Below are 26,867 nucleotides of genomic sequence, written 5' to 3'. Positions count from 1 at the left end.
TAAACACTCAATAGAATTTTAGTGACTTGTAAAGGCACTCCGTCGTTTGATCGTGATTTTAAGATTAGACTGTTTTACAGCAGTGGCATATCTATTTATTAAGGCGGGATGTCATTGAGTATGTGCACTACTAGAGCGCCATCACTGGTATAAAACAACTCTTTCACCAGCTTAATAGTTGTTTCACTCTTTAAACTGAAGCAAATATTCTGGCTAGTCTTTTTACCAATAAAAACCTCTTCTAAAAAGCTTTTTATTAATTAAAAGATATTTCAAGAAAGACACAACTATGGTGTGGAAAATGTCAACGCCAGTACACACTCTAGTTTAACTCTATTGTATATTGCAAAGTCACTCAAGATCAATTCACTTGTAGTAAAATTTGTTTGCATACACTTATGAAGAGCTTCTATGATGCTTGTAAACTTTTTAATGCAGCTGGACTTTTGGAGAGTCTACTGAAAGTCAATTCTGGACAGTGTCAAAATCTTGCCTGAACAAAAAATTCTACATACTTTGGAATATTTAGTTTAGTACATATTTTTGTATCTGTTTTATATGGAAAACTATGTTCATTGCAGTCATGGTCATAAATAGGCACTGATGTTATGGTATATGGTGGTTATATGCGGGTTAAAACGATTCTGTAGTACCTTTATCTTGCAGCAGATTTTGGTAGCAATGCAGTTTATTTGGCCTAAACCAAAAACGTTTCTATATATTTAAAGGTTATTTGCAAAAAATTTTTTTGCACTCTAATATACTATACAAAGTTCTTGCTAGGCTGTAACATTTCAAAAACAGTTATTGATTTGATCTTTGTGGCTGCCAAAATTTGTTACATTGATCAACTCAACGGAATTTTTGGGACAATAGTCAGTTAAAAATTGTGTACTCTTTGAGCATAACAAAATTCACAATACTGTACATACCACGTGTACATGGGATACATGTACATACAGTGTACATGTACATGTACTTGCAAAATGCGGTAAGCTTCTTACGCTTTTAGTAAGAAAAGATAACTCCATAATATTTCCTTAATTCGTGGGCACTTGTTGCGTAATGTAAGCTATACTAACTCTGCTCTAGGCCTTGCGACAACTCTCCATAGTTTATGGTACTACCGGTTGTAGTTGAAGTTTTCCATTCATTGCGCAAATATTTTATAGAGTCATGGTTGTTGTAAAATCGTACCGACTATTACTGGTGTTTATTTTATTAGTTGTTACCTATCGCATACCTTTATCGTTTGCAAAACAAAATTTGGAAGATTTCGACGACTTTGCTGAATTTGACGAGGAGGGTAGGGACTTACATATATTATTACGCTAATGAAAAATCTTGATCTAACAGAATACTATATCGCAACGCAACAAACCTTTTTAGACGCCCACTGGTCTTTTTTTCAGCTTGTGGTACAGTTTACCGTTTTGGATTTTATATGGACAAATAAACAGATTATTAATCAACTTATCGAACACTCCAGCTTAGGTAATGACCTCGGTATTAAAACACTTGCAAACTGAAATGGAGGTAAATAATAGCGAATACTGAATTTGTGTAACAACCCCATATTTAGGTAGATTAAGTTCACATTTTTGTTGTGGCATTATCACTGAATAAAAGTAAAATGCTGGCAACACTATTGCAGAAGCCTCTTTGTGCTTCGAGAGCATTGTAGTTTGTTGCAAAAATACGACACGGTTCATGTATAATAGTTATATTTTGAGATATTAGTCATAGCGGTATCAAATATTTACACTATTAGTTATACTTAGTTAGCAACATTAGTTTTACTATGGTTGGAGTCTCATCTAGTACTGTCTTATCATTGCAATGGTAACAACAACCTTACTGCTTCAGCGGTAAACATAATTGCACATGCAGAGCATGCTCAATATTTGCAAGACATACGTTGGATACTGAGAGAAATTTTGTTAGAAGCACACTTTGTAAAATCTCACTGTGTTTACTCACTGCAAATCACTTAAATTGATTTTACAAATATATGAGCGATATAAACAATGGTATCTTTTTATCATAAGCTAGCCTCAGGCAAATGTAAAAAATATTTTGTAAAAAGTTTGTTGGTTAGTTTTCATAAACTGTTCATATTTTTGAATATAGAAGTTACAATTAGTAGTGGATCGGCATTTATTGCAGCTGCTACTAATATTGGAAGCGGGTGTCGTAGTCAAATGCTTTTTCTGTCAATATTTTTCAACTACTGACCTCTACTTAATACACTACCAATACTTAAATACTTTGCACTTGCGGAAATGGATAGCTCTTAAAGATTTATTTTGTTATATACCTCAACCCTTGTCCACTTTTTTTGGTGCTCAGCATGACAAAGATCGTGATGTAAGTCCATTTATATGATAGCAAAGTCTTAAACCAACATCTTAGCAGAATTAAAACTGTTCCTTTGGAATGGTATCAATGCAACACAAAAAAGGTTAAAAATGATGCATTCTAAGCCTAAGTAACATTTAAATTCAAGCTTTGGTTTGACAATGTCAGTGAGCAAAATAGCGCTAATTTGGTCTTTCCTCTACCATAGCCAGCATTATAGGATACTGTGTCATTGTATTGAGGATTAGAATATCTATTAACAGCATTCCAATGAGATTCGATGGTCGAAACTGTTTTCGAATGACCCTATTATCAACTTATAATCACTGTTCTAATTTCTGTTTGTCTGCATAAGAATTTGAGACAGCAGAAGTAGACCCTCCAACAGAGGATGAGTGGGTTGGGCCACCCGAAGATAAATCTGAAGATTCGGTTACGGAAGATGATTTTGAGATGGATGGAAAAGTTGAGGTACTGGCACTTTCTTCAATTGCGTGTAGTTATGTTGGCAACAGTACTGTGATGATGCAAAAAGGAGCCATCTTTTCTAACCACTTAGATAGCTTACTAAATAAATTCGAAAAAAAGTCTGTTTTTGTCTTGTATTATTGCGTAAGTTATGTCGACACGGCATACTATAAAAACAATGAGTCGTTCAAACTTCATACAAACTTATGACGGTGATGTGTAAAAATTAAATTAGATAACTTTATATGTCTTTCTGGAAGAAGCTAAGTTAACAATCAAATTCAGCCATACAAAGTGAATCCGTTCCAATGTTTGCTTCATATGCCAAAACTGTTACATGCTAGGGCAAATGGTCTCATAAGAGTATAAGACTTGATAAATAAAAGTATAAGAGTTGTACTTTGTTTAATTTGTTCCAAAATGTAAATGATACTTCAAATCATTGCATTCAGTGAGCAAACGAATTAGCTATATAAAATTATGTAAAACACTAAATGTAGTAACCCGAATGATATTTGAAAGCTATATTAATTATATAATAATCCATAAAAAGATATTTTAATTGTAACTTTTCTCTTTTAATTTTTAAATAAAAGTGTAGACTAGGCAATGTGTAGGTTTGATGGTGGAGCGCGTAATAAAAATGTGTGGTGCAATTCACTCTCACTTACACTAGACAAAGTTTAATTGAATCGATATATTTTGTTTATTTGTTTTGTTCTATTTTCTATCAGCTATGTTACTTTTATTGATAAAACATTTCGGGAAGTTGTGGGCGTCATACATTGGCAATTGATTTGTATATCGAGATTGTATTGGCTAATACTGTGGATGCTTCTCTAACATACACCTATAACGTAAATTCCAGATAACTTTAATAATTTATGTAAAGTTTTTGCTTCCTACTACGTAAAAAATTCCATATAACGTAAATTGTCAAGCCGAACGAGTTCCAAAATTCTATTTAAACGTTAATCTACCACATCACTTTCAAAAGAAAAAAACGACATATGTCTAGCATTATATCTATTATACACAAGTACACAACTTTCGTGACAATCTAGTTTGTCGTGATAGAACGTCTGCTGTTGTGACAAAATGGAGAATAGGGTAGCTGTGCAATTGTCCATAAATACAAAGGCGATCGATTGGTGCAGATGTTAGGGCGTCGGTCCACCAATCCGAATGTCACAAGTTGGAGTATTGTTGAAAGTTCTCTTTTATCCCAACCTTGTCTCCCCCTAAATACAGAATGACGATAGAGAGGCAGTACTGCTATTTTGTAAAATATTTTGTTTTGCTTTCTTGTTGACCTATAAAATATTTATTATTAATTTTACTTTGCAGAGTAGACTTTGCTGTTTAGAAAACTATAAGCAAATTGTTGTAAATGAACGTCAAAGACGTGCTCTCCCCATCAACTTATTGTAAAAATTAGCGCAACATGGTCTATAAAACCAGTGAGATTGATGATATAAAGGAGCAACGTTGTTAATGCAAACTAATATTGCTGCAGCTATAGTACAGCCCACAGATTAAAAACGTTAAGTCAAGATTTTCCTTTTTATATGACCAAAGGGGTGAGTTTGAAAAGTAATAATTTATGTAGTTTTTCTGCATAGCTTACCTGCCCTTCTCTCTATTTCGGGCATTTTGGCATATATTTATCGGTTTTTATAAATTATAACAGATTTCTGTTTCAATGTCACAAAGACTTCTAAATGCACTTTTACGTAATATGTCGACAGGTAGAAGACAATTATGAATTTGAAGATTTTGACCAAGAAGAGTTTGTTGGCGCGCAGCTCGATTCAGAGAACCTCCAAACTAACCGAGAAAAAACTGAGGAAAAACTTACTTTTGCCAAGGTAGGTCTGATGGCTTTTGTCCTTTGGAGGTTGCTGGCCACCTTTGGAGGTTGCTGGCCACCTTTGGAGGTTGCTGGCCACCTTTGGAGGTTGCTGGCCACCTTTGGAGATTGCTGGCCACCTCTGATAAGGTAATAATGAGGATAAGACCGTGAGGTGGGGTAGGTGTTGTTTGCTGTATGTGTAAAGTAGCAAATGGTTGGTCACAGGCTGAGCCAGTCGATCAAATACAATACCATAGATGAATCTTCTGCAAGAAATCATATTCATAACCACTTATGACTCGTGCCATCAACAAGTGAAGAGTAGAGCTCCATGATTTGGACCATGTGCCATCAACAAGTGAAGAGTAGAGCTCCATGATTTGGACCATGTGCCATCAAAAAGTGAAGAGTAGAGCTCCATGATTTGGACCATGTGCCATCAACCAGTGAAGAGTAGAGCTCCATGATTTGGACCATGTGCCATCAACAAGTGAAGAGTAGAGCTCCAGGATTTGGACCATGTGCCATCAACCAGTGAAGAGTAGAGCTCCATGATTTGGACCATGTGCCATCAACCAGGAAAGAGTAGAGCTCCATGATTTGGACCATGTGCCATCAACAAGTGAAGAGTAGAGCTCCAGGATTTGGACCATGTGCCATCAAAAAGTGAAGAGTAAAGCTCCATGATTTGGACCATGTGCCATCAAAAAGTGAAGAGTAGAGCTCCATGATTTGGACCATGTGCCATCAACCAGTGAAGAGTAGAGCTCCAGGATTTAGACCATGTGCCATCAACAAGTGAAGAGTAGAGCTCCATGATTTGGACCATGTGCCATCAGCAAGTGAAGAGTAGAGCTCCATGATTTGGACCATGTGCCATCAACAAGTGAAGAGTAGAGCTCCATGATTTGGACCATGTGCCATCAACCAGTGAAGAGTAGAGCTCCATGATTTGGATCATGTGCCATCAACAAGCGAAGAGTAGAGCTCCATGATTTGGACCATGTGCGTATTATTGCGTGGAACTAGGAGGTCTGTCCTAACCAATTAGTTAAGTAGTTGCCACCGTGTATGCAGCCTATAATTTGAGCGGTTCTCCCTGTACTATATTCCAATGTAGCTGTTCATGTGCATAAATAAAGTACAGTGATGTACCTTCGATGGTCGATCATCATGGAGCAAGGCATAAGTTAATTGTCACTCAGATATGGTGAATGAATGAGTAAATGAATAATCAAACCAGTGAATGAAGGAATGCGCTAGGAATTGATAAGTATATGAAAAAATGAATAAATCACTAGATAAATGAAGGAATAGATAATGCATGAATGAAAAAATAAATTAGTTAACTATTTATGAACCACATAAATTTCACAACACAAAACACACCGAGGCATGGCTAATAAATGACTCATTCTACTAACTTCACGTAATGCAAGCAAGTATGGAGGAAAATTGTCATGTTACACGCAGGTCACTCACTGTACAGATCTAAGGCAATCTAAAATAGTGTCATACAATTATATATAGAGAGAAATTTTGTGAATAGCTAAGAATGCTTATTATTTTAACCCATAGATCTTGTGTTTGATTGTTCGACACAGATGTGCCTATGATGTTAGGTTTATCTCTTCATACAGTTCTTTCTCATGTTGAGTACAGCGCACCATCTCCTGTAGGGTTACAATAAGGTTCAACTGCTATCAAAATGCCTGAGCACATGTACTTAAACCAGTTCTATCCAGTTCAGTGACGAACACGGAGCATCATCTTTTGTTTCCCTAATATTCATTTGTATTATCAGAATGCATTCAAATCACTTTTAATGTTTGTGCATCTACACAATCGTATGCATGGTTAGTCTCGGCTACCTGTTCGCATATTTTGTGTAGCAAGTTGGTTTTCTGTTTATTTCTTTTCCTTTTTTAAAACCACCACTTTTCTTAAAGGTTGACTTGCAATAAAATTCACATTACAGTTATTTGGTATCAAAAGATTCACCATGTGTTACTCTGTTGTGTTGTAAGTGCAAAATATGTGGAAATGTGATTACAAGCTCTTAAAAGCTCAAAAACGAAAAGCCGCCGTAGATTGGAATCTCTTTATTTCGATGACGTAACCATGAAATTTGGCTATTGTCTTGTCACGTGATGTTCTCACGTGATGTTCTCACGTGATGTTCTCATGTGATGTTCTCACGTGATGTTCTCACGTGATGTTCTCACGTGATGTTCTCACGTGATTTTCTCACGTGAATTGAAAGGCCAATAAAAAGCTCAATATAAAACTTATCGTAGCAATAGTTTATAACAAACACTTCGGGCTTTACCGAAGACCCGTATCAAATATAGATGCTCGCTACTTTACAGTTTTGTTTCGGTTTGGTCTAATCGTCTAGTCGTAATCTGATCATGTGACTCAATACTTCGCAAATAATTTCTGCAACACTTTTCGATTATCACATGTGACCAACAGGCTTGTCATGATTGTCAGACAATGATTTGTACTCCTTCAAGATGAGGCTAAAAAATTAAACGAATTTTTACGGTAAGTTTTAGGATATCACTGCTAAAAGTGACAGCATTACGATGACGCTAAAACAGACGCGTAAGAACAATAGACATGGTTTTATTGAATGCGTTAAGTATATTTGTTAAAATATTTCGACGAATAAGGTCGCATGAAAGTGTAAACAGAAACCATCTCTCACAACTGCATCACATTTGAGCCGTTTTGGAAAGAGAATCCAAACTACGGTGGTATCGTGTGGCTGCGATTTTCTGTTCGTTTTTGAGCTTTTAAGAGCTTGTAATCACATTTCCACATATTTGGCACCTACAACACAACAGAGTAAGACATGGTGAATTTTTTCATATCAAATAACTGTAATGTGAATTTTTTTGCAAGTCAACCTTGCAAGATTACAGCTCTAATTCCCTTCATCAGCGGTTAGCAAGCAGCCATGTTAAAGTCGTAAATCCTCAATCAACTTTTTAGTTGGTTTATTGTAGGTTCCTCCCAGCTTGCGAAGGAACTGGGGTACCTATTACTTTGAACTTGCCCTCATCATTGGCATGCTCATCTACTTCCTCTCCTTTTTGCTTGGCCGCTCCAAGAACAGCACCCTTGCTCAGGCCTGGTACAAAGCGAACAAGGAGCGTCTTGAAAGGGAGTTCTCCATCGTCGGTTAGTAGTTGTTTTTGGCTGTCATTGTCTCATGGTTTGGCCAGTTTTATTGTCATGCAATCATTTTGTCCTTGCATTGCTCACATTGGAGTGCGAGAATGAGATTAAACTCGATAACAATGTACTAGAGTTGTCCTACTTTTGTGGATGTGTTTTATTTTAGCCTACAACAATAACTGTACTTCTCTGTTAGACGATTATCATTCTCTTACAGGTGTAATTGTCAAATACAATCTGGTTCATACAAAATGTGTCTGGCTAGTTTAGGTCTCCATTCCTCGGGGTAGTGCTAGCTTTTCAGTTTACCATAAATGGCTATCATGCCTGGTATTGCGTGTTGAAAGCGGAATATAGTGATTTTGTATAGTAAATGGGAAGGCGTGGGTCATATGTGCTCTTCTTTTGTATCTCCAGGGGATGATGGCACTAGTAAGGAGCCAACGAGCGGAGTGCTCATGAAGGAATCTGACCACTCGTATGTGATGTGGTGCTCAGGGAGGATCGGTGTAGAGGGAATGCTGGTTCAGCTCAGGATGGTCAAGAGGCAGGACCTAATCAACTTCCTGCAAAGAATGGTCAAGCCTGTGTCTGACCAAATTGTAAGCATAGAATGGTCAAGCCTGTGTCTGACCAAATTGTAAGCATAGAATGGTCAAGCCTGTGTCTGACCAAATTGTAAGCATAGCTCCTGGTTTGTTCATCTTTGCTTCTTTCTCCTCATCTTTATCTTTCTTTTTCCAATTTTCGTCTCTATAACTTCTCTTTGCTGTCTCTCTTATTTACCTTTCCACCTTTCTAATATCTACCTCTCTCATCTTCTAGCTGTTTCTTTTTATGTTTTTCTTTCTTTGTTCTAAATTGTTCACTCGTCACTGTTCTGCTAGCTCTGTGTACTACTACCCTCCTTACTGATTCTCTTCTCACCTTTACCCATCTATTGATGTCGACCAGTACATATGGTAAGGTGGTTAGTTGAGCTTTGTATCCCCTATGTCAAACATTTTAGCTGACGGTTTTTAATAATTAATGTATTTTAGATAGGCCTTTAGGAGTTTACATCGCAACCAACTCATTACGAGTTGTTTCCTCTTAATAGCAAAATCTCTTCAAATTGTTTCTCTATTTCATCTTTATGACGACAGGTGATACGAGTGACGATGGAAAAGGACGATATGGACAACTATGTACTCTGCCTCGCGCAGAAGAAATCTGCCTCGAGATTACATAAAGATATGAATGATTTAGTGAGTAGATTGTCTCTCAGTTCTTGATGAAACAGAATGAGAGTTGGTATGTTTTGATATTTGCTAGTATGAGAATAACTAGATGCATTTGAAAACCTAAGTTGTAGAAAATAAGATTCTCAGCGTATGATAGTATCTCAGGCACAAGTTTAGTAGGCAGGCATCTCATGCTGAAGAGATGTAGCTGAGTCTTCATACAAAGTATACAAGTTTATAAGAGCATGAACCTTTTTCTAAACAGTCAGAAGAGCAAACAACTCCAAAATCCTTAACTTTACATGCAAAATCTTTCAGCAACATTGATATATAAGACAGTTTGTTTAGTATCACCCTTTTACTCTCAAACATGCGTAATGCCTGCTGCGGAGTCTGTTTGCTTCGAGTTGACAGGCACTACGTGAATCCTGTATGTAGAGTTGCCATGAGTAGCTGTGTGTTGTAGAGCTTATATATAGAAGTTGCCATGAGTAGCTGTGTGTTGTAGAGCTTATATGTAGAAGTTGCCATGAGTAGCTGTGTGTTGTAGAGCTTATATGTAGAAGTTGCCATGAGTAGCTGTGTGTTGTAGAGCTTATATATAGAAGTTGCCATGAGTAGCTGTGTGTTGTAGAGCTTATATGTAGAGTTGCCATGAGTAGCTGTGTGTTGTAGAGCTTATATATAGAAGTTGCCACGAGTAGCTGTGTGTTGTAGAGCTTATATGTAGAAGTTGCCATGAGCAGCTGTGTGTTGTAGAGCTTATATGTAGAGTTGCCATGAGTAGCTGTGTGTTGTAGAGCTTATACATGTATGTAGAAGTTGCCATGAGTAGTTGTGTGTTGTAGAGCTTATATATAGAAGTTGCCATGAGTAGCTGTGTGTTGTAGAGCTTATATATAGAAGTTGCCATGAGTAGCTGTGCGTTGTAGAGCTTATATATAGAAGTTGCCACGAGTAGCTGTGTGTCGTAGAGCTTATATATAGAAGTTGCCCTGAGTAGCTGTGTGTTGTAGAGCTTATATATAGAAGTTGCCATGAGTAGCTGTGTGTTGTAGAGCTTATATGTAGAGTTGCCATGAGTAGCTGTGTGTTGTAGAGCTTATATGTAGAAGTTGCCACGAGTAGCTGTGTGTTGTAGAGCTTATATGTAGAAGTTGCCATGAGTAGCTGCGTGTTGTAGAGCTTATATGTAGAAGTTGCCACGAGTAGCTGTGTGTCGTAGAGCTTATATATAGAAGTTGCCACGAGTAGCTGTGTGTCGTAGAGCTTATATATAGAAGTTGCCATGAGTAGCTGTGTGTTGTAGAGCTTATATGTAGAAGTTGCCACGAGTAGCTGTGTGTTGTAGAGCTTATATGTAGAAGTTGCCACGAGTAGCTGTGTGTTGTAGAGCTTATATGTAGAGTTGCCATGAGTAGCTGTGTGTCGTAGAGCTTATATGTAGAGTTGCCATGAGTAGCTGTGTGTTGTAGAGCTTATACATGTATGTAGAAGTTGCCATGAGTAGCTGTGTGTTGTAGAGCTTATATATAGAAGTTGCCATGAGTAGCTGTGCGTTGTAGAGCTTATATATAGAAGTTGCCACGAGTAGCTGTGTGTCGTAGAGCTTATATATAGAAGTTGCCCTGAGTAGCTGTGTGTTGTAGAGCTTATATATAGAAGTTGCCATGAGTAGCTGTGTGTTGTAGAGCTTATATATAGAAGTTGCCATGAGTAGCTGTGTGTTGTAGAGCTTATATGTAGAGTTGCCATGAGTAGCTGTGTGTTGTAGAGCTTATATATAGAAGTTGCCATGAGTAGCTGTGTGTTTTAGAGCTTATATGTAGAGTTGCCATGAGTAGCTGTGTGTTGTAGAGCTTATATATAGAAGTTGCCATGAGTAGCTGTGTGTTGTAGAGCTTATATATAGAAGGAAAAAAGAAAGCTGAAGACTACGGGCTGCCTAGCAGTTACCAGGTGCTCAGTGAGATAGGGGAGGCTAGTAAAGCCTTTATATCTGATCAAAAGGTTGGTGACTATAGCATGTGTTTTACCCTGTTATATCGTGAAGGATGGTGATAATATGTACCCTTCTCTTGCAGTGAAGTACACACGGTTATGGGGAGTGAAGTATCTATGACATGTGAGACATGGTGTTTCTCTGACCGAGGAAGAAATTAAATATGGTTGACTTTTGCTTTCAGTAGTCAATTAATTGATTAGCTATTGTTGTTTTTAGATTACACGATGCCAGTAGATTATGAATATAGTTCCTAGCAGTAACCTTTTAAACTACATAAACGCATTTAGTAATCGTGAGAAGCTGCGCACATTTTTAATTGTATTTGGTCAAAGAAAACTCGGCAAATACTTTGCAATTTTTGCTTAGCCTTCGTTAGCTTCAAGCTCTTCCAAATTTAGAGTTTTCTAAACTATTCAAAAAGCTCAGTCAATTAAACTTCAGAATGTCATAAAATATTACTAGACTATTCTTCAGCTTATGGAAAACTTTTTGATTTAACAATAATTATTTCCGCAGAAGTAGGAATTAACTGTTATATCATTTTATGATGGAATTCATTTCTTCAACCTTATTGACTCTACTTGTTATTTCCCTGAGCAGCGAGTATCCTCTCCGTTAACAGTAGTATATCATAAACAATTCATAGACATTCTTACCAGCTTCCTTACTGTACCGATCACCTGGTGAGGATACTTGCAACGGCAATACAGTTGCAGTGGGTGTTAATGGGAACCAAACACTTCTGTCTAATATACATTTAAAAACAGCTTCAGTAGAAATGTGAAAAATATCAATTTTTTATTTTTTTTGCTCAAATATTTTTAGTTCACTTCATTGAAACTTCAAAAGTCATATCAAAGTCATTTTAAATTTCGGTATCTTCATCCGTCGTCCCGTTAGTATAAACTTAGCATTGGGCAACTTTATAACCAGCATATCTCCAGCTAGCTAGATTCTTTGCTACTTAGGGCCATGCCTGGGAAGTTTCTTTCCTCGTGCAACCCTGTTTAGGCTCTAGAATTAGTGTTCTCTCACCACCCGCCCTGCATGTTACTTGTTGTTGCAGGTGCTTTCATTTATACAGTGGAATGAGGGTGTGCTGGAGTATATGCATATCACTGACCAATACTCCGGGGAGAAGCCATCCGAGTAAGCTGCTACTCTATTTTCATTCAGTTAGGATTATTGGGCTCTCATTTTACCCTTGACATAGCAGGCACATACAGACGGTGGGATGTAGACGAGTAGATGTATCTACTCACTGCCTTTGGGTTAGGCATTGTGGCTCGCATAGCTGCTTGCCCCATCTAATAAGCTCTATGCTGAGAACTGTGTGGTCAGATCATGGTTTAGCATATTCTTGCTTCTGTGTTTGCAGGGACGACGCTAAAAAGGTGCCGGAAACAAGCAAATGTCTCATCTTCTGTTTCAACGGTGGGTGCTGACTAGCCAGTTAATTATGATATACAGACCTATATACGTATTTATCTACGTTACTCGCCCCTTCAATTCTGGCTATTTCTCTTCTTTACTCCTATTCTCCTGTGGTCTCCTATTTCATTCCCAAGGCAACAATAGTTGTCATTGGTTAGTTGTTAAAACATGTAGTGGTCAAATTGTCATACAGCCATGCACACCTTATATGGGGTAGCAATTGGACCTTATTTCCTGCTTGATTGTGTATGTGCTACAGTCATGCACACCTTATATGTGGTAGCAACTGGAGCTTGTCTCCTGCTTGATTGTGTATGTGCTACAGTCATGCACACCTTATATGTGGTAGCAATTGGACCTTGTCTCCTGCTTGGTTGTGTATGTGCTACAGTCATGCACACCTTATATGCGGTAGCAACTGGAGTTTGTCTCCTGCTTGATTGTGTATGTGCTACAGTCATGCACACCTTATATGTGGTAGCAATTGGAGCTTGTCTCCTGCTTGATTGCGTATGTGCTACAGTCATGCACACCTTATATATGGTAGCAATTGGAGTTTGCCTCCTGCTTGGTTGTGTATGCGCTACAGTCATGCACACCATATATGTGGCAGCAATTGGAGCTTGTCTCCTGCTTGGTTGTATATGTCCTGAGGAAACTTTGATTACTGTTTCTATGACATGACACAGCTTGTAACTCTCGTAATAAATCACACAGATAAAAATATTTGGCCTATTACAAGAGCTTTTATATTAGCATCTTATGGTATTTAGTATTAATTGTAGCTACGGTTCTATAAAAACATATGTGAACAAATAATGAACGACTGCTTGTTGCTCCAAACTATTCTCCTAAGTGTTTATAAGTTTATTACTAGATGAAACAGAGCTGGTATAGCTCTATATCTAGTTGTATAGCTCTTAGCTGTATATCTGGTAGCTAAGGTGGTCAACTCCTAGACACGCTGGTGTTTCAGTTGAGGGAGTTTTATGCGCCTATATTTCTTGAGGATATCTCGTGCTTTCATATTGAGCCAGATTAAGGAAACTTGTGTTAGGAATTATCCTTTACTCACATAAGTTACCGTATCTTAAATGTGTGTCTAGAGGAGTTTATATTAAAATTTAATTGACAGCATTTTAAAATCACATCTATTTGTACCATATAATATAACCATGATATTTCGTTTTTCAGCAATGATTTCGAATGAATGAAAGCTTGTTTTGGAGACAAATACACTTGCAATGCTAACTCCAAGCTGTGATCTAAGATGGTCATTTTTTTAGCAAAACACATACTTATGACTTACAATTTCAACATCGACGATTAGCCAATTCCTGAACGCGAGACAAAAGCGCTTCTATTGGCCACCATTCTAATACATTTTCTCCCATCTAGCCGCCGTGTTACGTTTTTTTATTGTTACCCATAATATGACAGATAATTATAACAAAGGATGGAAGCAGATTTTACAAATACCAAAAAAATCTGTGACGTATTTATACATCCCGCATTGATTTTTGTGCCATGGTTATAAAATTACACCAATCGGCTTGTGCATACATCTTTGTAGTGTGCTTCCGGTCATTATTTGCACAGATAGTGTATCTTTGTGTATTTTCACGAAAATTTTGATAAAACCTGATATTTGATCGAAATTACATAAAAATATTATTGTTATCCAGTGCTATTAATGCAATAAATATTTGTGCTGTCGGTTAACCTAAGAAGACATACCTTAGTAAGTTATAGTTAGCAATATTACTTTTTCTAATATTATATGTATTTTAGTGGGCAAGAAAGGACATGTAACCAGCAAAGACTTTGCTCCATCTGAAGAATGGATGAAGCTCGTGCTCTACTGTGTCGAAAAAGCACGCAGGTTTAAACTCTCCAGAGAGGTCAGTGTTAAGTTTTTATCTCGAGAAGTTTAGCACTAATTATCAACATTGCATGGATTTGCTTCTGAATGTTAACAGCACGTCTTTAATTCTCAAATAAACAATTTCTGTTTGTACAACATTTGTTTATGGAAGTTGTCTCTTCAATCATATTAGCCCAGAATTTTCTGCTTAAACCTTGTGAAGAACTTATACTGCCGCAGTTGGCTCGTTTACCGATTGGACCGACGGGCTATTTTTCTGTACCCTGTTAGTACTTGCGGTGTTCTCTAGGCCAAGAACAAATCAGACAAAAATCGGCAGAGAATTCTAGAAGGCTACAACAAGCTTGCGCACCAGCAACGCACTGAGCAGGCTCAGCTGCGCAAGGAAGAGCGCCTGAAGGCTGAGACGGAGAAATACATGAATGAAGAGGATCCTGTGAAGGCTCGTAAGATGGAGGTAAGAACCATGTATATCAACTCCTATTCATCCTATTCATATTTTCTTTGTCAACAATTACATGCTATGAGTGATCGTTACAAGCGGTAGCACAAGTGATGTGTTATTCGTAGGTTTTAAACCGATGATTATGTTATGAGATCAAAGATAAGCCGTTATATTTTGACATTGGCCATCACGACAGTGTCATGGAAATTGATTAGTCAAAGCCACTATCAATTATTTTTTTGAATGACAATGACTCTCTTCTTATTCGGCTGGTTGTATTCAGAATGTGGGATTGCTTCAGTACCATCTAATTCTTTGAAATCTACAGTCAAACTCCGACTTTTGAACACGTTTATATATGAAATTGAAAGCAAATGATTGCCGAGACACCCGACAAAATTTCCAGTATTCAACAGTAATTTCCAATATTCAACAGTATTTTCCAGTATTTTCAGTATTCAGCAGTATTTTCCAGTATACGCTATTCAAAGTTTTTGAAGCAGTTTTGCTAGTAGAAGTAAAAGATGCTGGTAAAAATTAAAACTGAACTTCAGCAAATAAAGCGATATATAAACTAGCTTTAACTACATCTAGTGTCTAGTCACTCGCTCTATCAGCAAATAAAACGATATATAAACTAGCTTTAACTACATCTAGTGTCTAGTCACTCGCTCTATCAGCAAATAAAACGATATATAAACTAGCTTTAACTACATCTAGTGTCTAGTCACTCGCTCTACCAGCAAACCTATGCATTACTGGGCCTACATTTCCACTCATGCGTCTTCCACTCAAGGTGAAGTTACACTGAAAGACTCTATTGATTATTGTTGGTTTAATCTAGTTTCTATCTATTTTGTTTTATGTATAGTGTTAAATTTTGACTTGCAACAAAATTCACATTACAGTTATTTGGTATCAAAAGATTCACCATGTCTTACTCTGTTGTGTTGTAGGTGCAAAATATTTGGAAATTTGATTACAAGCTCTTAAAAGCTCAAAAACGAAAAGCCGTCGTAGATGGGAATCTGTTTATTTCTCTGACGTAGTCATTGCGGTTTGGTTATTGTCTTGTCACGTGATGTTCTCATATGAATTGAAAAGCCAATAAAAAGCTCAATGTAAAATTTATCATAGCATTAGTTTATGAAAAACACTTCGGGTTTTACCGAAGACTCCGTATCAAATATAGATGCTCGCTACTTTACAGTTTTGTTTTCATCTTGATCAAATCGTCAAGTCGTAATCTGATCATGTGACCCAATACTTCGCAAATGATTTTTGCAGCACTTTTCGATTATCACAGGCGACTAACAGGCTTGTCATGATTATCAGACAATAATATGTACTCCTTCGAGGTAAGGTTAAAAAATTAAATGAATTTTTACGGTAAGTTATAAGATATCAGTGCTAAAAGTGACAGCATTACAATGACGATAAAATAAACGCGTAAGAACAATAGACATGGTTTTATTGAATGGGTGAAGTATATTTGTGAAAATATTTCGACGAATAAGGTTGCATGAAAGTGTAAACAGAAACCATCTACCACAACTACGTCACATTTGAGCCGTTTTGGAAAGAGAATCCAAACCACGGCGGTCTTTGTGGCTGCGATTAACTGTTCGTTTTTGAGCTTTTAAGAGCTTGTAATCACATTTCCACATATTTGGCACCTACCACACAACAGAGTAAGACATGGTGAATCTTTTCATATCAAATAACTGTAATGTGAATTTTGTTGCAAGTCAACTTTTAAGTGTAGTTAATGGAATTATTTGGTTTTTTGGATGAGGGAATGACTTAGAACTAAATACAAGTACTTTTATAAGAATATTCGCTCCAACATATAACTGTTTTACCATACGAAGTGAATATCCAAACAGAGTAACTTTGCATGTCAAGATTTGACTGTATATGCTGTTGCTCCTACATTTTATTTCTTGGTCGTGTCTAAGATCTGTCATTCTGCTGTCCTGCCTACATGTAGTCTCTGACAACCCTTCGTTGTAAAATATTTTACCACAAACCAAACATTATTCTGTAGTTTATATATATACCAGGTTCAATTGTTGTTTTGTGAGTGGAAACAACTCCTGCCAATAGAACAATAGAACTTCGTTACGGATATTTTTGGTTGTGGTTTGTGTTCAAACGCTGGTACATTTTTTTCCTATTATTTTTAGGAAAAGAGGCAGAAAAAAGAGCAAGCTAAAAAGCTGTCAAAGATGAAAGCAGTCAAAATCAAATCCTCATAATGCAGCGCTGAGCAGCAACCACCTGCATGTGTTGTCAGGCTTCATTCATCATTAACATAACTCTGCCTACACGTACAATAGGAGTGTAAAATGACTCTAAAATGAGTCGTTCAGTTGTTCATATGCGCATATCTAGTGGTTACGCTTTATTATGTAAGCCTAGTATGTATGATTGTCTGTACAAAGGTTTGTCAATAAATTTTTGACATTTGATCGTAAAATTCATAATTTTGTAAAGTTGTTTGCTAGTTTAAAATTGAAATGTTACTTCATAAATAGATATTGGACGCTCGTGAAAATCTATGCATTCAAGTAGCTGTGTGAATAAGGGTTGATGCTTTCACTTGCATTGATTATATTATTTCTAACCGGTCATATGTACTGTTCACGTATCTCTATTGATTCTGGTAGCCGACGAGAAGTGGCTGTGTCTAGTGCGCCTGAGCCTGTCACCTGTTTGAAGCGCGAGCAGGTTTAGCTAGATCATTGGCACTGGAATATAATACAGCTTCTTCAGTTCTATTGTTACTAGCTACAGATGACTTTGTTTTGCTTTGTTATAAGTAGGAGGCTTTTTATAAGCGTGCTGGCTCCGCCTGTACGCACTCGGATAGTTAGGCGTCTAACTAGTCATAAAGCATCGCCGTTCATGCTGGAAATGTGAAGGTAATTTCATTATAACTTTTTGGAATATTGCATTTAATGGTGAAAGGTAATCTGTTGGAGTTGGAATAAATTTGTTGACGTAAGTTGAAGTGGATCGGTATAAAACTAGCAAACAGTCCGAGGTGTTTGTAGGATTGTTAGATCAGCGATGAAGTTATATCAGGATAGTTATAGCCTGTATAGATGGCTACCATGTGCATCTTGACAACATTAAGTGCCAGACTTCTGCTTGCTTTTGTACATTTGTAGTGAAGCTATGCTATTGTCAGTCTAGCTACTGTTCTGTTTTAGATTATAAAAATATCTTACCTCACTGAGTAAACTGTAGGAACTGGCTTAACATAGCTGTTTGAAGTTGAGGCTAACTCAGTAACAGCTTAATATTGTAACAAACTTTGGCTTGAAAAGACACTATAATTCCTAAAGCTTTGGCATTTTATATCATCAGTTAAAAGACCACTAGTACAGTTCCACAAGTCATCAGCATGTGTAACATGTCCTGCTTAGTTGATATGTTAGTTCCAATCACAAGGCCTCACAGTAAATACTAATGCATTTGTGCTGCATGTATTAAATATTATCGCATGCATCCATCGCTTGGTATGAATAGCTAAACAACTGAAAGTGGGTTTAATCAGTAACATATAAAGAACAGGCTCCTTTTGCTAAAATTTATCTTAACACAAGTTTGATAAACTGATGCGCATGAACAGCATATAGGTACTCTGCCATCCTGACCATTAGCATAACTTGCATACCATTTCGCGCATTATTAAACATGGAAATCTTACTCTTGCTTATTTTTAAGAATTCAAAGTAGTTAAAGATAATATCAGCCAAATTTCCATTAATATGTTAGTACCCAACAGGGCTGTACAGTATTAGTAAGCATCATGGCTGTACAGTACTAGTAAGCAACAGGGCTGTACAGTACTAGTAAGCAACAGGGCTGTACAGTACTAGTAAGCAACAGGGCTGTACAGTATTAGTAAGCAACAGGGCTGTACAGTACTAGTAAGCAACATGGCTGTACAGTACTAGTAAGCAACATGGCTGTACAGTACTAGTAAGCAACATGGCTGTACAGTATTAGTAAGCAACATGGCTGTACAGTATTAGTAAGCAATATGGCTGTACAGTACTAGTAAGCAACATGGCTGTACAGTACTAGTAAGCAACAGGGCTGTACAGTATTAGTAAGCAACAGGGCTGTACAGTACTAGTAAGCAACATGGCTGTACAGTACTAGTAAGCAACATGGCTGTACAGTACTAGTAAGCAACATGGCTGTACAGTACTAGTAAGCAACAGGGCTGTACAGTATTAGTAAGCAATATGGCTGTACAGTACTAGTAAGCAACAGGGCTGTACAGTACTAGTAAGCAACATGGCTGTACAGTACTAGTAAGCAACATGGCTGTACAGTACTAGTAAGCAACAGGGCTGTACAGTATTAGTAAGCAATATGGCTGTACAGTACTAGTAAGCAACAGGGCTGTACAGTACTAGTAAGCAACATGGCTGTACAGTACTAGTAAGCAACATGGCTGTACAGTACTAGTAAAGCAAGCTACCTACATGTAGCTCATCTAACGACTAAGTAAGTCAGCATTACACTTATTTATATTTTCAAATGTCTAAGGTTTCTCATAGGTTTTTGTAATCAATTATAAATGACATAGAACATTGCATGAGAGTACTGTTTGAGAATAGGTTAATGTCAGTCACAATTGCTGGTTCGATTTGATGTCATGTCATAGCTGTTTATACGAAGGTCTCCTTTTTGTAGTGTATATGATAATTTATAGCTACTTGATAGAACATAAACAGCAAAAACTTGTATAAATTTTCTGCTCATCGACTAACTTTCTCGAAATAGTTTCACTAAAAAACTTATTTATTTGCAAATTAATGTCATTAAAAGTCACCACGCCTCAGATCCTCTGCTTCTTCTTGTGTTCTTGTTATATTTATGTTCTTGTTCTTTTCTCCCTTCTGTTCTAGATCCACCTTATTTGTCATTGGACATTTGGTATACGACTAACACACTTACATATATGTACACATACATATATATTCACAAATTTATATATATATTTAGAATAAATAGAAAAAAGTATTTTACTAAAATTGGTGAGAATTTGTCCTAATTTTGTTTGTTTGTGGAATTGTCAAATGTCAATAATTGAAGCACGAATGAAACAAAATATTTGACAAATTCCAATCCATTTTAGCATATTGCATTACCTATTTTAATATATTTAGCTCTTTCATGGTTAAACTATGCGATAGCACAGACACCAAACTATATATACCTGTATATACGCTACTAAGCATTTGAATGTTACCTCACATAGAATTTTTAACATAGCATTTCTTAGCCTACTTTCATGATCATTGGCTACTTTCGGCTTTTGTAAACTCGATGCACAACTATAATGGAGTATGAAAGAGACTATGGATAGTAAAACGTTGAAACAAACTGATTGATACATTTTAACAAACAACTAGCTCCATATTTCAATGTTTTCTGATTTGTTCTCAGGACCTTCCAGATTGTTCCTTCTATTGACGGAAACTTCAAGACCATTTTAATTGTATTACAACCATGAAGGGCGGTTGAGGTCACTTAGAGTTATCGCTCCCTTTTAGCCTGGGCTGTGGAATATGTGAATATAAGTGAGCAAGTTTTTAAGGATCGAGTAACTATATGATACTGACCAGCAGTACTAATAAAACTCAATAACTGTTTCATTATTATTTAATTTAATAGCTATTTGATTATGTATTTATTACTTTATATTGGAAATAAATTCATTTCGGAATGAAATTTTGTTCTGAATTGTCAGTTGAAATGAGTTGAAACCTTATAAATTTAAATGAGTTGAAACCCTGTAAGTTTAAATAAGTTAAAACCCTGTGACTGTCATATGAAAAAAAACAAAGGTATCAAAGATTTGTCAAAGATGCACTAACTAATGCGTGTTGCCATTATTCTTGAGACAGTCAGTAAGTTTCCTTATATGATATATACACAAATGTCAGCTTTTCCTCTTACCAACAATTTTGCAGAAAAACGGAGTAAAGATGCTTCAAGTGAAGAAGGTTCGAGTAGGCATCGTAGTCTGCATGCTGTTGATTATGATGTTGTTCATGAAAACGATGACCATTAATTTGGGTCAGCCATTCTTCCATTCAATTACTGTTACGAGGTTTACAGAAGGTCTTGATGCACCTGCAAGAGTCTCGGATGACTTCGAGTTGGAAGGAGGAGTTTTTGGTTCAGACGGATTGTTGAAGGAGCTTTCAACTATGATACACGTAAGATGGCCATTGGTCATAGATCTGCTCAGAGAAGTAGAGATGTTCGCTCTTTATCCTTGAAATATCTCAAAAGAATTACGTGTATTTTAACATGTAACAGAATTGAGTGAGAAATTTGTGCTAAGTCACTAGTGGCAGGTAGATACTAACACAGGCGATTTAAATATTGATTAGAGGACACTCATGAACTCTAATCAATATTCAACAAAGTTCAACTCTGATGTATTCCAACTCTTCTACTACAGCCTTAATTAACTAATTAGCTCAAATACTCTCACTACTTTTAGCAGGCTTTGAAGAGATCAACAGAATTACTCAATCTCACTCACAGTTTATCAGTAGCCAATAGACGTTGAAATACAAAGACTGCAATTACTCATAAAACAACAAACTGTTCTTATAATAAAAATACAAACGTCGTCATATCATTATCAACACATTGTTTCTTATTACACGGATTACTTTTTTCTTTCAATTTCTGTTTAAAATTATATTTTACTGATAGTCTTCCAATTTTAGCATTAGGAATAGAGATCAATACATAGTGCCTTTAAACAATACATAGTGCCTTTAAACTAAACATAGTGCCTTTAAACAATACATATTGCCTGTAAACATTATATAGTGCATTTAAACTAAACATGGTGCCTTTAAACAATACATAGTGCCTTTTATCAGTACACAGTGCCTTTAAACAATACATAGTGCCTGTAAACAATACATAGTGCCTTTAAACAATACATATTGCCTTTAATCAATACATAGTACCTTTAAACAATACATAGTGCATTTAAACAATACATGATGCCTTTAATCAATACATAGTACCTTTAAACAATACATGGTGCCTTTAAACTAAACAGAGTGCTTTTAAACTAAACAAAGTGCTTTTAGACAATACATAGTGCCTTTAAACAATACATAGGGTCTTCAAACAAATTAAGTCACAATACCTTAAAGCCAGGACAGAACTGCTGTCCCTTTCAAGTTTGCTTACGTTTTCATGGTGCTGTTTTAATGAAGTGGTGCTTTCTTGTTTTTATAAAAGTAAAAATAGTATTCTTTCTTTGCATAAATTCAATTCGAAGATATTCGTAACATGACAACTCAGATTCTATCAATAAAGTCTGTCTAAGATTACATTTTTTTAAATTTATGAAAGTAGAAAGAGTTTTTTGTGTGTTGATTTATGTTTACCAGTGTGGTGAGGTTTGATACCATGTTAATATTTACCTATTTACCGGTACTTACACAATAAGGAACAAATTGTATATTGACAGAACGTTCTTACTGGGCTATGCCAGCTGGCCATGCAATGTCATGTAACAGCTTATGAAATCACTAAATAAACATACTGCATTGCCACACTCTTTCCTTACATAGAACACAGTATTACATTAGAAGTTACTTTATTAGGTACTCTTTGGTTGACAAATTTTTGAAACTAGAAATATTTTTAACAGTTCATCTCCTTTCTGCTGCCTTTCTGCTGTCTTGTAGATGCTTTTGGTACATCGTTAATTCCATGACTGAGACACAATACTGACAATACTAGCACAATACCATACGCTGACCTGATAATTGTTATTGAATATATTATTTGCTATTGTATTTGTGTATGATCTGTTGATAGAGATTTAAAATTGTAAAGATTTGTGTAACGGCGTCTGCTGCAGGTCTCCCTGATCCACTCATTTTCTCCAGATACTGAAAAACACTTTAGAGAGATGATGGTGGACCCTGTGAGAAATGAACACAGAATTTATGCCAACAGCCCTGCAATTCTTCAGGTAGTGTATTCTACTCAATCTATTAGCTTTACCTTCTTTAATGCGTTGTTCTGTATTTGTCAATAATAGTTATAATTGAAATCCTCAGCTTCATTGGGTAATACTAGTCAAACTTTATAAACTATAAATACACGCACTACAGCTGTATTCGGTTGCTTTTTTGTGAAATATTTTAAAATAAAAAATGCTTTGGGTTGTGGTATTCTTTCAAACCTGGAAACCTGAGAAAATACCCATTGTTAAGATTGTGCATGGACAAACTTAACAATGGGGTTTTCTCAGGTTTCCAGGTTTGAAGGAATACCTGTATGTACAACCATTCAATGGTGATTTTTTTACAGCATATCTAATAAATTCAATCCATTGCCTGGCAGTTCATAGATATAGTAATTACCTCAACTCTATTTTAAGAACTAACTCTACAATACTATGAAGCCTAAGAACCTTGCCCTTGCTGTAATCAAAACATCGCTAATTAGTTTTAACCACATCTTCGTATCTGTCACAGACATAAAGTGGCTATTGCATAAAATATAATCAATTTTGTAAGCCTACTTGGTATGCCAATTTTCTGACTCATAATAAAATGGACTTTGTGCAAAGGCATTAGGTAGACTTTAGTAATTTCTTATGCAGTGTTGTATATTGAGTGTAATTACCACATCTGCGGCAGTGAGATTTTGAGCACGTATTGTATTGGTTTCATGAGTGCCAAAGTGACTTCTTTTGTTGTGATCAGCAGAAATAAAATGATTACTAAATTAACAAGGTTTCGAGCATTTCTAGAGCTCAACTCCTAAAATGTGGGAATAATAATGTAAAACATTTATGACTTGACTATGTTCAGCTAAAGTCTGGAGAGGTGATCACAGTGATGAGGGTGTGGCTAGAAAAGGAAATCTGGGACTTGACCAAGCAGTCACCTCATAATACTTTTTCTGACAATTACTTCTACATCCAGAGGTTTGACAGGCAGATGAAACCTATTACTACCGGGAGAATCCTTGGGATCGCAACTCCAATTCAGTGGTCCATTGGTGATGGACCCATTGAACCGAGGATTTTCACAGTCAATGATACCATATACCTCACCTTCAATACAGGTTTGTATGTAGTATTGAGTCTCACCCTATTCTGAACACAAATTTAGAAGTACAAAATCATAAAATTACTTTACACCATAAAATAATGATATGGTTTGCATATTTTTTGCATATACTTATAGACCACCCTGTACACCTGAGAATGATAACTAGATATTTTCTGTTTTTGACTTCAGGCATTTTTACGGAAACACGTAAAACAATAGACTCCACTTTTGTGTGGGACTTAACCTCAAACAAAGCAATAATGCCAAAGATCTATGGTGGTCAGCCAATGGTAGACAACAAGCAAGATGGCAGCATGCCACGAGACAAGCACTGGGCAGCCCTAGTAAAAGGTCCGAAGCTGTTTTTTACATATAACCTTGACCCGCTGCGAGTGATTGACTGCGGTATTCACAACAGCTCTATGGACTGCACATTTGTTCACAAAGAAGGTACGAAGAGCCGCTATCATTATGTTCCACTATGTCAGAACATTTCCATGCTGTTTATTGTGTTCTGAATATATTTATATAGGTTGTAAATTTAATACAAACTTGTTACTTTTGTTGTGTAGCCTGTGCATCAACTAAAGTAATTAATTTATATATGTAAGTAACTATCAGCTGAGTGAGTTGAAGTCTTTTAGTCTTTACATGTTATGCTTTTAGTTGGATTAGTTTATGTTAAGTCCAAACTACTAGCATTATTCAAGGTAATAATTAAGTGGAAACTTAAGAGGAAAAGTTATACGAAAAAGATGAAAAAACCAAGTGTTAGCATTTTAAAGCACAATTGAAAAAGTGGCTAATTTCACCTAATGTGATACATATAATACATATATACAGTACATACATGTATACTACTGCTTCTGCTATGTTGTTCCAAAGTTTTTGACTGAAGAGGTTGCAGTATTAGCCAAAAAAATTCCTTCAATAGGCAACTAGTAGAACAAATCTGTACTTGAGCTAATAAAGTTTGTGGTAAGTTTGCTAAAATGAAATTTTCTAATCTTGCTCTATATTTTTAGGAGCAGAAAGCTACACATTCAAAGACCAAAGAGATGGCTTACGAGGAGGCACACCCTTTGTACTATACAAATATCCATATTATATATCCGTAGCGCATGGTACCTACTTCAGAGATTGTCGTGATGCGGATTCACGTTGCAATGGACGTCGATATTACACAACTCATATAATTCTCATGACTATTGAGCCAGACTTTAAGATAGTCTATGTCAGTGGTAACATAGCTTTCCCTGAAGAAAGTTTTCAGATCCCGCTAGTGAGATATCGATTTATAGAAAGCTCGTTTTTCTTTCCCGTAGGATTGATTTTAGAGAATGCAGATTCTTTAGTGTTAGGAGGACATATAAATGACCATAGTAGTGTGTTATATAGAATAAGCAATATTTCTTCTGTTATGAAACAAGTTATAGAACTTGATCAACTAGCCAGTGACAATCAAGGTCCTGCCCTAGGAGTTTTTCAAGATTACACGCGATTAATGGCTGAGAAATTTAGTGGAATGAAGTTTCAATCGGGTCAGTGAATGTAATGTGTATCAGATCAAATATGCCCTTGTCAAATAAAGCTTTATTGGTAGGTACACCTGCTTCTGCTCATCTCGCATTTGAAGTTTGACACATTTCTAATAGATTTTCAAACATGGTTTGTGAGACAAGAATTTTGGAAGAGTACACTGAAACTATAAAAGTCTATTAAAAAATTGCATGTATATTAAATGGAAGTTTTGAGTCTTGAAACTTTAAAACATTCCTAAACTACAAAGTGAGCCATTTTTAACAAGATAGTGTAGACGATATATTTCAAAAATAGCTTTAACCGGATGTGGATTTAAAAAATCTGTACTGGAGTAATGTGCTAAAACTTCTTGTCATTATAGTGACATACAAACACACAAACAAGAATAAACATGAATATTAAATATTGTCTAAGATGCCATACAATTTTTTACTAAGCAGTTTGCCATATTAATGACCTTATTCGCGAAGCAAATTAACAGCTCAGCTTGAAAGAAACACAAATAATACATTCACATAGACCAGGGCAATTATGCAGCAACATATTGAATACGAAGTAGCATACGAACAATTACCAGTTAGAATGGCCTATGATGTGTCTCTAGTTTCTTAATGCAGTCGATACAAGATTATGTGAGATTGTAAAATTCTTTCCAGTTAAGGAGTTGTAACCATAGAGTTATCTCCCCCTAGAGTGATAACTGTGCATTCAACAACACGAGCATTTCCGGTGCCATCAAGGAGCGTTCAGGCCACGCCCCTTTTTTGTGCTAGTCACTCGTAGTGATTGACAGAACAATAACATCAGCCATGAGAATGATCATTAATTTGCACAGTTAAGATAGTAATTATTGATCATATTAAAGAGATGATGATTATAGTTTATTACTCTAATATATGCTTATTATTTAAAGCAATTCAATACTTACATGACTTGCAAAGACACTGAATAGACAGTGTTAAGTAAGTGAGTTAATGCAATCAGTAGATAGATACTCAGATACTGCATCCCAATACATACATACATATATATATATATATATATATATATATATATATATATATATATATATATATATATATATATATATATATATATATATATATATATATATATATATATGTATATATATGTATGTATGTATTGGTAATGGGATTTGTGTCTCTTGCCTAAGCTCTGAGCTGCACTGATGAGGCTTCAATAGCCGAAACAGTACTGTCTGTAGCATGAGTATTATGCTCCCTCAGTTCGGTTTGGTTGAGCGCTCTGTGAGAGGTGCGGCACTACTAGCCTTTGTGCAAAGCTCATCACTTTTGTGATTTGAGCACTCTGGTGCCAGCACAT

The 26,867-nt window shown here is 36.2% G+C and overlaps 2 protein-coding genes across 2 annotated transcripts; both read left to right on the top strand.

Moving 5' to 3' along the window:
• The first annotated feature begins 1,154 nt into the window (after positions 1 to 1,154).
• LOC137393807 (PAT complex subunit CCDC47-like) lies at positions 1,155 to 17,324 on the top strand. The gene is made up of 12 exons (XM_068080511.1): positions 1,155 to 1,306; positions 2,714 to 2,829; positions 4,575 to 4,694; positions 7,690 to 7,864; positions 8,279 to 8,463; positions 9,007 to 9,108; positions 10,984 to 11,094; positions 12,156 to 12,238; positions 12,468 to 12,523; positions 14,315 to 14,424; positions 14,698 to 14,865; positions 17,040 to 17,324. Exons 1-12 carry the CDS (start codon positions 1,177 to 1,179, stop codon positions 17,109 to 17,111), a joined length of 1,428 nt encoding a protein of 475 aa, XP_067936612.1. The 5' UTR covers positions 1,155 to 1,176; the 3' UTR covers positions 17,112 to 17,324.
• Positions 17,325 to 17,458: 134 nt separating this feature from the next.
• Positions 17,459 to 25,579, top strand: LOC137393815 (uncharacterized). Its single transcript, XM_068080524.1, has 6 exons — positions 17,459 to 17,777; positions 20,850 to 21,098; positions 22,778 to 22,891; positions 23,739 to 23,994; positions 24,171 to 24,431; positions 25,007 to 25,579. Exons 2-6 carry the CDS (start codon positions 20,865 to 20,867, stop codon positions 25,528 to 25,530), a joined length of 1,389 nt encoding a protein of 462 aa, XP_067936625.1. The 5' UTR covers positions 17,459 to 17,777; positions 20,850 to 20,864; the 3' UTR covers positions 25,531 to 25,579.
• The last annotated feature ends 1,288 nt before the right edge of the window (positions 25,580 to 26,867 follow it).

This window comes from Watersipora subatra, chromosome 1 (genome assembly GCF_963576615.1).
Source record: "Watersipora subatra chromosome 1, tzWatSuba1.1, whole genome shotgun sequence".
NCBI classification, from domain to species: domain Eukaryota; kingdom Metazoa; phylum Bryozoa; class Gymnolaemata; order Cheilostomatida; family Watersiporidae; genus Watersipora; species Watersipora subatra.
The sequence above is the reverse complement of the archived record's forward strand: the minus strand, read 5'-3'. Positions and strand labels throughout refer to the sequence as shown.

Bases quoted from the DNA above. Each gene is read 5' to 3' on its own strand.
- LOC137393807 (XM_068080511.1), top strand. From the start codon at position 1,177: ATGGTTGTTGTAAAATCGTACCGACTATTACTGGTGTTTATTTTATTA. The intron at 1,307-2,713 runs GTAGGGACTTAC...TGTCTGCATAAG, and splicing joins TGCTGAATTTGACGAGGAGG to AATTTGAGACAGCAGAAGTA. The intron at 4,695-7,689 runs GTAGGTCTGATG...GGTTTATTGTAG, and splicing joins AAAAACTTACTTTTGCCAAG to GTTCCTCCCAGCTTGCGAAG.
- LOC137393815 (XM_068080524.1), top strand. From the start codon at position 20,865: ATGCTTCAAGTGAAGAAGGTTCGAGTAGGCATCGTAGTCTGCATGCTG. The intron at 21,099-22,777 runs GTAAGATGGCCA...CGTCTGCTGCAG, and splicing joins AGCTTTCAACTATGATACAC to GTCTCCCTGATCCACTCATT. The intron at 23,995-24,170 runs GTTTGTATGTAG...TTTTGACTTCAG, and splicing joins ATACCTCACCTTCAATACAG to GCATTTTTACGGAAACACGT.